General features: G+C 41.7%; 1 protein-coding gene across 3 annotated transcripts in view; it reads right to left on the reverse strand.

The window, feature by feature from the left end:
* Window positions 1-13,224, reverse strand: part of abl1 (c-abl oncogene 1, non-receptor tyrosine kinase) — a 29,125-nt gene that overhangs the window by 13,821 nt on the left and 2,080 nt on the right. For 2 of the 3 annotated variants that reach the window (XM_053862230.1, XM_053862238.1), the window contains exon 2: window positions 12,588-12,971. In XM_053862230.1, coding sequence (XP_053718205.1) covers window positions 12,588-12,714 — 127 coding nt within the window. In that variant the 5' untranslated portion in view covers window positions 12,715-12,971. Of the gene's footprint in view, window positions 1-183; window positions 788-12,587; window positions 12,972-13,224 lie in introns of those variants that run through there. The other variant, XM_053862246.1, reaches the window with a different exon arrangement.

Here is a 13,224-nt window from a genome sequence, read left to right on the forward strand (position 1 = left end):
TGCTAGCCAGTGTGTCTGGCCGCGCTTACCTCCCCTGTGCCTATTCCCTGCTCTCCCCTCCCCATTCCTTGCTTTCCACAAAAATCACTGCCTCCAACTTCAGTAATGTTTTCTTTTCCCAAAGCCTGAGAAACAAAGCACAAGATCAAGAGAGGGGATGTGGCAACCGAAGGGACTCCTTACCATCCAAGTAACAGCTGGAGGACGACGAGAGGCCTTTCTTGGATTTACACCCCACCAATTTCAGGCATATCTCCAACATTTTCATTTGCTTTCCTTATTGTCCCGCTTGAAAACGTTGTTGCTCTTCAAGTCTCTTCAAACTTTACATGTGTCCAGCGAGGTAAAATAAAAGGCAGGGAGTCGAGTGATGAAAAAAAAAAACTCTCTTGAATCTTCCCGCGACTTTTAAACTTTTTCTTATCCTCACGCTTCGACAGGAAAACACTTTGACAAATCCTACCAACTTCGCAGCCTCTCCATCTTTTTTCTCTCCAGGCATTAGCAGCAAACGGGAAAAAAAAAAAAAAAACAACGTCGCACAATCTCAGGTTCGATCCGGGGTCAGATTGAGTGAATGTGTCAGTCGAGTGGGCAGCAGGTCAGTCTCAGCGGTGCCATTCCTCACCGTTCGCCGTTCCCTGTGTAAGTGTGTATCCGAGGCACAGGGAATACTCGTGCTACAGCTGCCAACAAAGGGCCTCTTTCAGGATCAGCCCGCTGCACTCGATGACATCAGCTGAGCCCTCCCACCTCCAGCAGCAAATACACAATGACAGGGTAGAGACTACTAACACAGGCGCATCAAGTGGAAGCCTTGAGAAAAAGCAGCCCACCGGTTCACAAGCACCAAACCTACTAACTTAAAAGTTAACAGCTCACGTCTCCTGGAAAAGGTTCTTCTCCACGGCTCCACCTCCTGTTTTTAACCCCTTCACCTCCCTCCATTTGCCACCCCCACCCCCTTTATGTCCTTTTCTTCTAATCCCACATGTTTACAGGTCAAAGAATCAGGACAGGCCATCGGGAAATAATTAAAAATTAATCACGTTACAGCTTGCCTGACAATAAGACAGCTGCGGTGAGGTTTCAGCCAACATTGCAAGAAAAAACACAACAAAAGGGGACTCGCCACAGTTAGCCTTCGCCTCCTTAAATAACCTTTATTACCCTTCCTTATCATTTCTGAATTCATGTCCTCATTCACCGCATCCATGAGCCAATCCCGCTATTGCCACCATTTCTTCCAACAAATCTCTCATCTCCAAGAGTCCAAATCCTCTGGCCTCCCATTAGATTATACATTGAGGATTTAGGAGATTAATTTAAGAGGGCAATGGTAAGGGTGTGTAAGTCAGTCATCTGTTAGAGACTCAGATTTACACCTACCAACTGGAATAGCACAAACCAGAGGGAGGGACCACTCTCAGAAACTTCAGGAGAAGCTTCCTAAATTAGTCATCGTCTTCAAAGTCCAACCAGATTACATTAAACAAGTTACCACCTATTACCCAAAACACACGCAGCTGGAAAATTCTAAGATTGCAAACCCAGAAGTTAGGCCACTTATTGACTTGACAAATACACTGGCTGTAGCAGTATTCAGTCATTCAAAATACATTTGTATTGGCAGGTAAATAAAGACAATTGGGAAACCGTTACAAATGTCTTCACTTCCATCTGCAACAGGCTCCGCCAGCTTGCACGCTAACTACAAATGAATCATAACTGTTTTCCAGAAAATCAAAACCAACGACACAATTTTGGTGCTTTTGAAGACTATGTTGACCATTCCTCCAAGGCTTCATCTGGTTGAATAAAGTGTGACATATTTTTCAAGGACGGGCCGAGCAGTCCACTTGGCAAGCAACTAAAGGAGAGGAGAACAATCAACAGATGTTGTCTGGAGTCGTAACCGATTTATGGGAAATATATGGGGGAAATACGCCAACACTTGGCTGGTCATTTTCATTCAAGCTGCAGACTACTTGTATTTGCATTGAAGAGTTTTATGACACAATATTGACGCGTAATGGTCAGTGTATTTATTGATCATGATTCCATGCTTGGTTAACCATTTCAATACTATCAAGTCACAGTTGCTAAAAAGGATGTATGTAGGAAGGAAAGTGAGCAGGTACATAAAATGTAGCAGTGGAAAGTTAAAGAGAAAAGTTGCGTATTACAGCTTCAGTTGTTTTCAGCAGAAATATCATTTTCGTCTTTGAGTATTCGTCTCAAGACTCAATACATCTAACATAGACACACTGCTTCACATTTTCAAAAGAGACGTTTGCGAAAACATTTATTGCAAGAAAGAAGCCGGCCAACAAAATAAGAGCGTCAAGTCGAGTTACTAATTGGAATTTAAAAGTCTCCAGAGTGATAAAACTTTATTACTTCGTGAACATCGGTCTCAAACTGTGGTCTTGTGCAGACCACAAAGAGTGTCAGAAGTGGGATGGCAAGTCCCTTTGGAAACATTTTGACCGAAGAAGGAGGAAGGGCCTCATAGAAGTACAGATAATGGTTTGCCAAGGATAACTGATAAAGTGTGAAACATGATGCAGCTTTGTCTCATTGTTATGTGTTTGTTCAGGTTCTCAGTAAAACGAGTGACGTAAGAGACGCCAACGTACATTCACTTTATAAATAAAGTACATGCTGTGCAGATAAAACAAACATTGGACCTGAAGAGTCATGCAACCACATCTTAAAAAGTCATGGTCAATTTGAATGGATCCAGTAAGCCAAAAAAGTGTGGGTTCCCTTTCTCTGCATGCATGCCATGATGCTTTCACTGCTTCTATGGGCATTCCCACCGTGACTAACATCTAGTCACATGACACCAGTCTCTTAATTCCACGCCGCAGTGCTGGTATGGCAAACATTTGTTTTCCTCTGCAGCTCCACCCCAAACACCAATTAAGAAGAACTGCAGGCTTTTCTTTAAATGCTCCGAACGAGCCATTAAGTTACCACAGTGTGCTGGGGAGATGGGTGGATGAAGAGAAAAGTGGCTGTAAAAAATGAGAGGAAAAAAGGTTGCAGATGGAGAAACATGAAGCACATTGTTTGGATGTGAGCTCATAGCTGGACAACTTGTTTTATAACGCAAGTCTCGTACATTAACAGTTAGGTGACCTGCATTCATCCAGGGGATATCCTTCTTGAGTTTCTAATTTGTTCTTTTTTTCCACTTTGCCCTTCAAAAAAATGTGTCTCAACACTGTGAACGCAAAGTCCAAACACGCTTCTCACACAGTTGGCAATATTTCAGAATTTAAAATTGATTCCGAAAAATAAAAAAACAATCCAATTTCAAGCTAAAATTCCTTGGGCTGATGCAAATTTGTGAGTTACACAAATTTCGAATCTTGGACAAAATTAGTCTGATTATAAAAGATAAACGGTGTTATACACATGTCAAGCCAGAAGTAAGCATAGTAGCATTACAAACCAACCGTGGAAGAGGCAGATGACAAGTTTGCGCTGTTATTACAACACGACACTGAACTACACATCAACAGGACATGTGTTTCTAATGTTTTTGAGTTCAATTCTATCCGTGCTGTAAATTGTTGTTGCTATTGCAGTTTGGGAAAATTAATGTAAGCTCTATCTGACACAGAACTTGTGAATACGACTGACTTGGTCTCGATGTGGGTGGAGCTATTGTTTTGTTTTCCATTACAGTGCTACTTCTTTGCAGACTACAGATATCTTAAACCTGGTGACACGTTTGAGTACTGATTCTTATTGTCTACTGTTATTAGTCCATGTCAGTATCCTGATGTCCATTTCGACCGATAAACACAACATTTGTCTGGACCAGAGCCATTGTGAAAGCATCAACGACGTCGCCTTCAACAGTTCTGGGGCAAGTGGTGAATGTCTGTTTGGGTTCATGTGCTTATTTACTCAGGGCCCTCTGGAGAATGCTGCCAGCGTGTCTGAGGCTCGCAGGCCAACAGATGAGGTTAATGGGTGTTTAGTTCCACATAATTCTCCGCTGGGAGCGCCCACACTTCAGAACAAAACAGTGGCAGCTCTGGTTCAAGGTTAGGGACTGGGCCATTAAGTCAGAGGTGCTGAAAGGCTACAGAGGAAGGCGACAGCGGAGCAGATCAAAACACAACTTTGGACACCAACTTCACTTGTTCCAACAACAATTAAACTCTTCCAAAACTGATAATTTCTTTCAGTAAACAATAGGGACGCACCAAAATGAAAACAGAAACAGAAAATGAGAAAACCAAGACTAAAAACTAAAAACCAAAACACAGAAAGAACTATAATTCTATATTATCAGTACCATGAGTACTAGCACATGAGTACTAACTGGTATTCTGTGGAGATGGAAAGAAGTGGGAGGCATGGATGCGCATTTACACCTCATATCATATAACACACACCGCACATTGTGACAAAACAGAAGGAAGAAATCCAAAAAGACAAGCAGAATGGGGTCACAAATTCCTCCATAATTCTAAAAGACTTGAGAAAGTCTAGAACAAAGACTCGTCAGATGAATGGGTGAAAAGTTCTCCAGTTGGATATTTATGGTGAACTATTAACTTTGACTCAGATTTCTGGCGTGAAATCAGATGTCTGATAATATACAGCTTTATGGGCATGCAGACAACAAGAGCCAAGAACATAAGGAATGGAAAAGTATGGACGATTTTATGAGTTAGGAACAAACAACAGCTTTAACCATATTGTCAAAGATCCTTTCAGACTTAGGTGTTAATTCAACAGCCATCTGAAACCAAAACAGTGTCATATTCTGTTAATAAAAGACTGCAAGCTTTAGACCTGGCAGAGACGTTATCTGGACACATTTACCTCCGATGAAGTAGAAGGAGAATCTGATCTAAAGCAGAGAAGCTGTGGCTATATGGAGCCGCTCGAGCTCTTCTTTGTGTCTAAGTAAAACCAGATGCAGCGAGTAAAGCAGGCCCCATCTTATAGCTTCATGAAGCGGACTGTAAACCAACACTGGGGGATAAGAACGAGTGCGTGAAGCTCAACCACCAAAGTGGACAACACCATAAAAAAATGGGCACACAGCGACCAGATTATATCAGCGTTACTGGGTTAAACCAATACTTGACGTCACGCAGGGAACAACATGGGGGAGCCCAAAGGAGGTGTAAAAATTGCTTTAATGCATTTACACCAACTGAGCTGGATTGTTTTTCATCGCCTTAGCTTCGTGGGTAACACAATCCTAGGCACAAGAGGAACATAAGAATTCAACAAGACCGAGTTGGCAGCCAGGTAACCAGTTGTCTGCAGAGTAAACAACAGCTGTGTCTGGAGCCGGCGCTGCTGGTGGAGCTGCGAGCAGACACACAATTGTTTCTCCCTGTGTGTGTGTCTATAAAGTGCTACTCCCACACAGAATTCCTATCCTCACTTTAAGACACAGAGAATGTGTGCGTGAGCATATCTGATAATACTGACTGAATTAGATAAATGTTACCGTCATAACAAGCGTGAAGTACATATTGTTTATTATATATTGAAAGACAGATACTGAGGACAGAACAAGATGACCTCCCCAATTTAAGTGAAATGGACTGAAGATATTCAAAGTAAAGTGTATCCATTTGCAGTTCCAGTTTTAGACATCAACGCATATTTGATTAAGTTGTTGTCAGAACACATTCACCTGTCTGGACTTCAGGGCATTTTTAGCAAGTGTGGGTTGTAGACGCAGCAAGACCCGTGCTAACAACGCAACCTTCTTGTCAACCGTCTTCTTACCGACATAAAACTTTCCAACTCAACATAATAAACATTCAACAGGCCACTTTCTGAAGGTGTGTTCCAAAGGTTTTTCACATCAATTTTCATCAAAATTTTGGAAACAACACAACTTCATTCACCATTTAGTAACGTATAATGACCTGTGTACCATGTAAGTGATCAAATGCATGAACAATAAATTTACCAAGAAAGAACAGTGTGTGTCCAGGCTGTCATCTTCTGATGACATTATGTTGTCGAGTTCTGCACTGGGATTTTTTTTACACTTTCATTATTCAATAACAAAGCTCGTGATGGGCCATATGATGATATATATCATCTTCTATCAGCATTGGGAGTCTGGCAGTTCAAAGGCCACAGATGTTGATCTTCCTGGATCACAGAGCACTCACTGCCTTACAGAGCCACAATACACCTCAAAATCCAACATAAACTGCGAGGTTATAAACACAACAGGGTTCTATGAGAGATGTGTAACTAATATCAACGATGTAGAGCGCTTACGTGATATCACCAATAATTGGCTCCTTTGAAAGTTTTTCCGAGGAGCATGGCGGGAATGACTGGTTGTGTTGTCATTGATGAGAAAAACAAAATACAATGTAGTTGACGCTTGTATTGAGAACAAAGTCAAAACCTACCCCCAAAACTGTGTCACATAGTGTGCAGCACATGATCACCAAAAGAGACAATAGAAGAAAGAAGAAAAGGAAATGGCTAAAGGGGGATTGCTCCACTTATTTGACGGAGGAATGCACAAGAGGTCACATTCTTGTCTCAACCGCTATGGCTTGTTCTGTTACTCAAACACACCGCCAGAGCTACATGTGATGTGACTCGCAAACATGTGTCATTTAATCTGGGATGTAGTGCAGAAAAAAAATGTGTGCGTTGATAAGCTCTTTTTAAGATCATCAAGCCACAGACATATTCTTGCGGAAAAGCATCAAAAACTCTGCCAATTCGACTCAAAGTGAATTTAGCTTGCAATCCTTCTCATTGGTGAAGAGAGTCATCTTTTTTCAGCGCAAAATCCACTCATGATTGGATTAAAGACCAAACAGGAATAACTATCACTGAGGAAGGAACTAACCAATCAGCCCTGTCATTTACCTCCATCAATACAAACAAGACTATCTTGAGTGCAGTATCTCATGCATGTGCGTGTGTGTAAACAAGCCAAATTGAACAACAAAGAAACAAATATCAAACACATAAACCGTGAATTAAAAAATGTCAACACTAAGTATCTTGTCATTATTTGGGTAACAAAAAAAAACATGAAGAACAGATAAGGTGACTCAGATTTAGTACCTCTGTATGTTTGTGGACTGTGGAAAGAAACCAAAGTGCCCACAGGAAACAGCGTGACCTCCACTAGTAACTATGACATGTGTATCTCTGTATAGATTCTTGATCTTCCTGATGTTTTTAAGTGGAGGCGTTTGTTTACGTCCGGGAAATGGACTCATGTGATTACTGATAAAATAATCTGTCATTGTTTACCCTTCGTCTGGAGTCGTGTAACCTGGGATATTTTAGAGCTACTTGCATCAGCCGGATCATCATGTCTGGGTCACTTCTACTCATCTGTGACATCATCTACTGGTCTCTTGGGAATTTCATGTGTATACTGTCAGGATTTGAGAAAGTATTCCACTGGTCACGTTGCTCTGGTTTTGATCTTGAGGCTTTAAGAGCAGGAACCAGTGAAGAATGGACCACCCTGGCTTCGTACACACACCTGTTTTTCTCGGTCAACATGGTAATAAAGCTGACTTCTTTCCAGGTGGTCATGTGCTGATGAGAGGGGGGCGACGCTCACTAATCAGAAGGCTGTCGCAAGTTTGGAAAGCACAATAAAACAAAGGAGAATCAAATCTAAAGCGTCGATGTAAGTGTGGAGAAGGTGTGGGAATGTGAATCCTCAGACTTTGTGACCAGTTCAGAACAGAAACTCCAGTCGGCATGTCGCAAGTAACACACACTTGGGTTTATGTTTAATGACAGTTATGCAGGCATTTGGTGAGGTCAGGGTTAGGGTCTCCAGGAAATAAAAGACGCAGTAATGGCCCCTCAAGTGATGAAAACCTACTCCTGAGTGTGGGTCCATGCGTAGCATGGAGATACAAGCCATCATGGCCTAGGACATGCCACCGGAGAACAGCCACCCAACAGCTGCCCCGAATGAGCAGAAGGCGCCTGTTTCATGGGCATGTACATGGGCACACACACACACAAGCGCGCGCACACACACACACAATATTTTGAGGACACACAGGGATCACAGAAGGAGATTTGGTGTCTAGACTGTATAGATTCCACGAGTTCCAGCCGAGAAAGAGCCTGTTTCTGAGAGGAACAGATTCTCTTACTTCACATGCAGCTGCTGCACAAGACACACAATCCAGCAGACACACACCATGACGTCACTCAGAAAGAACATGGGGGTCAGCCTGCAGCAGCCCAGACGACTGAGCAGGCCTCAGGCCTCATTCAGGTCTTTGTCACTCCCAAGTGAGCGAATTGCAAAATGAAAAACTAAAAACAGACAAAAACATTCAAGCTATTTTTCTTAATTTGAAATAAATAATTCTCTTTTTTTTATTTAGTTGGTCTATATTAAGCTTCAATCTGTACTTATTTTTTATAATTATTATTTTCTTGCATCATTGCAATAATTACCAAAATAAATGAAGATGCTCTCTTCTTTCATTAAACATTTTTTTACATTTGTATTCACATCTTTTTAAATCATTTACAATATTTCATTGTACTTCTCTCATTACTGATCAAATTATATTTCCACACTGTATTAAACATTGCACATTTATCATCTACTACTTTTATATAATATATTGTTTACAAATGAGCACTTGGGTGAATAAATTTTATCAACATCTATTTCTGCCCCACTCACACTGGAAGAAAATAGACTTGCGGCGCTCAACTTTCACGCCAGCAGGGGGCAGTATTTCACCCATTTCCTCAGTTTGTCAAATGAAAATGACACTTTTTGTTTAACGCATACTCATTGAAAAGCACCAATGGTTTAACTCGGGGAAAACATATGACCTCTTGCAAAATGGGCCTCTTTTAAATGCCAAACGTACCTTCCTGTTTCCTCAACCACACATCCCTCTTTTTGAGGAATGTCAGGAAAACAACTGAAAGGCATCGTTCTGAGATTAAGCACATTCCTGAATCAAGTCCACAACCAAGTGTCAGTCAAGACGCTTTCCAGATATTCTTATAGTCACGTGTGTGACTGAGTGAATCCCATGTGCCTCAAACATTTTCATAGAAACAAGGATTTACATGAACCTGTTTCTTTGTTTTGTCAAACAAACAAAATGTATTCATGTGCTTGTGACATCAAGGTTGAATAAGTTTCTTGTATGAAGAACCTTAAAGCTTTACATTTGACTTCTGTTGTTCTCTCTCGGCTCGAGTGTTGGTGCTGCTAAGGTTCCCAGAACCATAGGATTTTCCTGGTTCCAGCCTTGTGAACATGTACAAGTAGCATTAAATCAAACCCTAACTACAAAGGTTCTTACAGTGGGTACTGCTGGGGAGGAGGCTGCAGGTAGCGGAAAGTGCAGCAGGTGAGGGAAAATGTGACTGTGAATGCCACAAATATTTCGGCATCAAACCCGATGAGCGAACTGAGCCCCGGCAATATGGATGAGCCGGTTTGCTGAATTGGATCAAAAGTGAAAGCAACAACAAAACAAACCTGCATGCACACCTGAAAAACAGCCAGTGACCCAGTTTTCCCAGCAATGGAGGAAAGCTGCGTTGGCTTTGGTTTCTATTTCGGTAGCATTTTTGCTAACAGTCACTTTTACTTCATTTCACTTTTTTTATTTTTTGCAGTATTCAAGAATATTCCAGACCTTTCCATTACAAAAGTTGAGGGGGTGTACTTGCATGATTATGATCCCATTGGAGGTTACTCTGGTCTCTGTAGGGGCACTGCAGGTATAGATATTTACTACTCCAACATTACAATGTGCAACAGCCAGCCTGAGCTCATGTATCACCCCATACAGGCGAGAGCCGGGACAGGTCTTTGCTTGCCTGCTCTTCTTCTCTCCCAGAAAGCTGCATGCCGAGGTCTGAACCTGCCTGTTGAGAAGCTGCATGCTGTTGCCAACCCAGACGCTTCACATAGAAATGTCCAAAAGTGCCCATTTCCAGTCACTCAGTTTAAAGAAACCGGCAGAAAGAGAAAAGAAACACGGCCTCTCACCGTCCAAAAGTCAACGCATTTACCGTCAAAAGCATCGATTCTGTTTTTCTGACCTTCTCCGTCCTGTCCTCCTTCTCTGTTACGCAATGCTAGAAGTCAGTGGAAAGTCGTGCCTGCCAAGTCAATCACAGCTCCACACACGCATTTGGTAAAAGTATCAGTCGGATGGACGAGTGGCGTCCAGCCAGTACAGTAACACAGGGGAAACATTTATTTCTGACATCATTAGCGTTCCTGCAGATCCTTTGCAGTGTTTAATAAATCAATTGCCATCAGTACCATTATGAACCTGTGTGCTGTCAACAGTTAAGTGTTTGATTCATTAAATATTTTTCTTGACAAGGGTCAGCAAAAAGGGAGGAACTGAGCACCGTTTTTGTTCGAGCCCCACAATGCAAATGAGGTTTGAAGAGCTGAATAAAATTACATGAAATGAATTCAGCTGAGCACGCTGCCAGTTTTAACTGCATAATATCCAGGATGCAGTGAGAACACAGGAAATGGATTTCTTCACTGAGATGTCAACCAGTTCAAGACATTCTACCCATGATCCAGGTCAGACTTCACCAGCACTTAGAGCAAAGATTTTATCCCCGAGGGTGGGGAGACTCCAGATACAAGGAAGTGGGCATTCATTTCTGTGATTTTAAAAAGAGGGAAAAGGAAAGTCAAATTGCAGCTCATACAGGCCAATCCAGGGTTTTCCCCTGAAATTGTTTCCCAGCATACAGTGTCTCATCCAGAAAACACTCTATACTTTACATTAGATTAGATTAAACGGAAGGCAGAGGCCAGCATATCGCTGAATAACACTGGCGAAATACTTAGACCAATCAATGTACCAGTGAAGGCGAAAAAGGACAAATACCCACCCTACTGAAATACTATTTGTGGCAGGTTAGGCTCAATCCCTCACATGCTGTCGCGGTAACAGAGCTAACAGCTAACATAGCGCCTCTCACATTTACACTGGAAGTGCATCAACAGTAGCTGGTTCGACTCAGCAACTTCGCTCTAACGTCACACAGGCACGGGAGTTTCCTACGATCCACAAATACATCATGGCCAGAGTTTTGTGCGATTAAGTTGAGTTGTGCCGCATGTGCGATTTGGTTTGCTGCATGTCTGTCTGCACTTATAAATAGAGGACTTGCTTCAACTAAAATGTGTTTCCCCACATCGCTGCAGTATGTTTAATAGGGGGTTGTGCAGTGGATGGGACATGGGCGCCAACAGAACACATCCCTACTTTAAAACAATGTCACCTCTTTTCTTAGATGTTGGGAAGTGTACCTGCTGTAAGGACAGCTGACATTCATTTTGGGGTGTTCTCTCTGGGATTGAAAGTAGCTACTAACAATGAATTTTTCTTTTCTCTTAATTTTATTATGTGAGTGTATGGACAAGCAAATAGAATTTCTACAGATAATTCTATTGTTGGTTGTTTTGTAATCATTGTAAAAATGAAAATTTCAATACAAATACACTTTAAAAGATACCGAAGCATGAGAACTGTTGGACCCAAAGCACAACAACACTTCTGCATTTATGTGTTGCATTTGTTCCACCTAACAGCTCAGACCACAGATAGATTCTTTATGTGTAAGGTTTGCATGTTCTTTGTGTACTCTTCCTCTGGTTTCCTCCCGCAGACCAAAAACATGCACAGAAAAAACAATGACTCAAAATTGTTTATGAGTTTGTGAATGCTTGTCTGTCTATAAGTGCCAAATGATGGACCAGGACCTTTCCAGGGTGTCCCCAGCCTCCCAATGAAATGGTTTAAAAATCACTTATAAATGTTTTGAAATTAAACAATTGATTTTCCCAGAGAGGTACAATTCTTTTTTTTAGTATTTTGCTTCTGAAAAACAGATGACAGTCGTTTGCCTATTCATCACAGGGCATGTAAAAAAGCACTGGGAGAACGAAGCACAGGATGCAGGTTCCACGGTTCTAGTTGTTGCCTCAAGCAGAACTGCAGCATGAAACCTTAAGAGGTTGCAGCATAAATTTCCAAACCACAAAAGATATATATCCAGAGAGTAATAATTACAATTATCACAAAGTAGAAAATTGGTGACTTATAAAATAAGTTATATTTAAAAAGTAATGAGAAAATACAAGTAACTTAAATTAATTTAAATTAAAATGAATTGAACCTCCATGAATTGTTTCATCCTAACATTGTGGTATTCGTTTGAACCAGACAGATACCCCAAGGTCACACAGAGCCCAGGTCATCTCGGGATGAAAGTAAGTCTGGGTATAGCTAAAATGGCTTTTTATAATTGGAATATGAACACAGGAATCCATCTGATTCGACAAGCAAAAAGCATTTCAAATCATCAATTAACAAGGACATTAAAAGTAATGTCAGAAGCGTGGTCTTGAAAACGGTGACATAATGTTTTGGAATATGTCACAAGGCAGACAGACTGACCGTCATGCACTCCAGCAATCCGTACATTGGGCAAAATGATGACAGACTGAGTACATACGCAAACTACTCAGTGACATACTCAGGCAACATACAGCTGTCAGCAACAGTTCTTCTTACCGTGCACAGCGAAAACATTACAGGGCTGACTCCCATGGCGTGTTGACTCTCTCTTCCCACCTTTGATGAAGGCTGGCAGACTGGGTCTCCTCTGGTCCCCTGAAAACTTCCCCGGCTGCTGCCCCATAAGGGCAGGGTGCCAGGCCGCAGCCGGGACCTCCCGAGCTGGACTCAGGTGCTCACCGTTGTGCTGTCGGCCACCAGGCAGCAGCAGGGAGGGGTTGGGAGTTCAGTGCCACCTTTCCAGGATCGGCCTGTTTTCTCCTGGAATACACACGACGAAGGTCGACACTAAAAATCCAAATCAGTCCAGTATGTCTCTTTGGATCATGCATTAATGGAAGCTGATGGGTTTGAATGTCAAAAGAGACATTTCACACGGACCTGAGGAGGAAGAAAGAGTCAGGTTAAATAGGAAATAACAAAACTTAAAAGCATGGAAACACAATCAAGACAATATCAGCAAAATTATTTGACGTGATCAAATACCACCACGACTACTTCAAATGAATTTTTCACATTCCTGAGTGAAAAAAAGTGACCATAATAATAATAATAATAACAAGGATGAACTGTAGGTAATTTCAGTTATGTATTTAATTCTTTTCCAAATGCTCCTCTTGCTTTCAGGGAAATT

Source organism: Synchiropus splendidus, chromosome 1 (assembly GCF_027744825.2).
Source record: "Synchiropus splendidus isolate RoL2022-P1 chromosome 1, RoL_Sspl_1.0, whole genome shotgun sequence".
NCBI lineage: Eukaryota > Metazoa > Chordata > Actinopteri > Syngnathiformes > Callionymidae > Synchiropus > Synchiropus splendidus.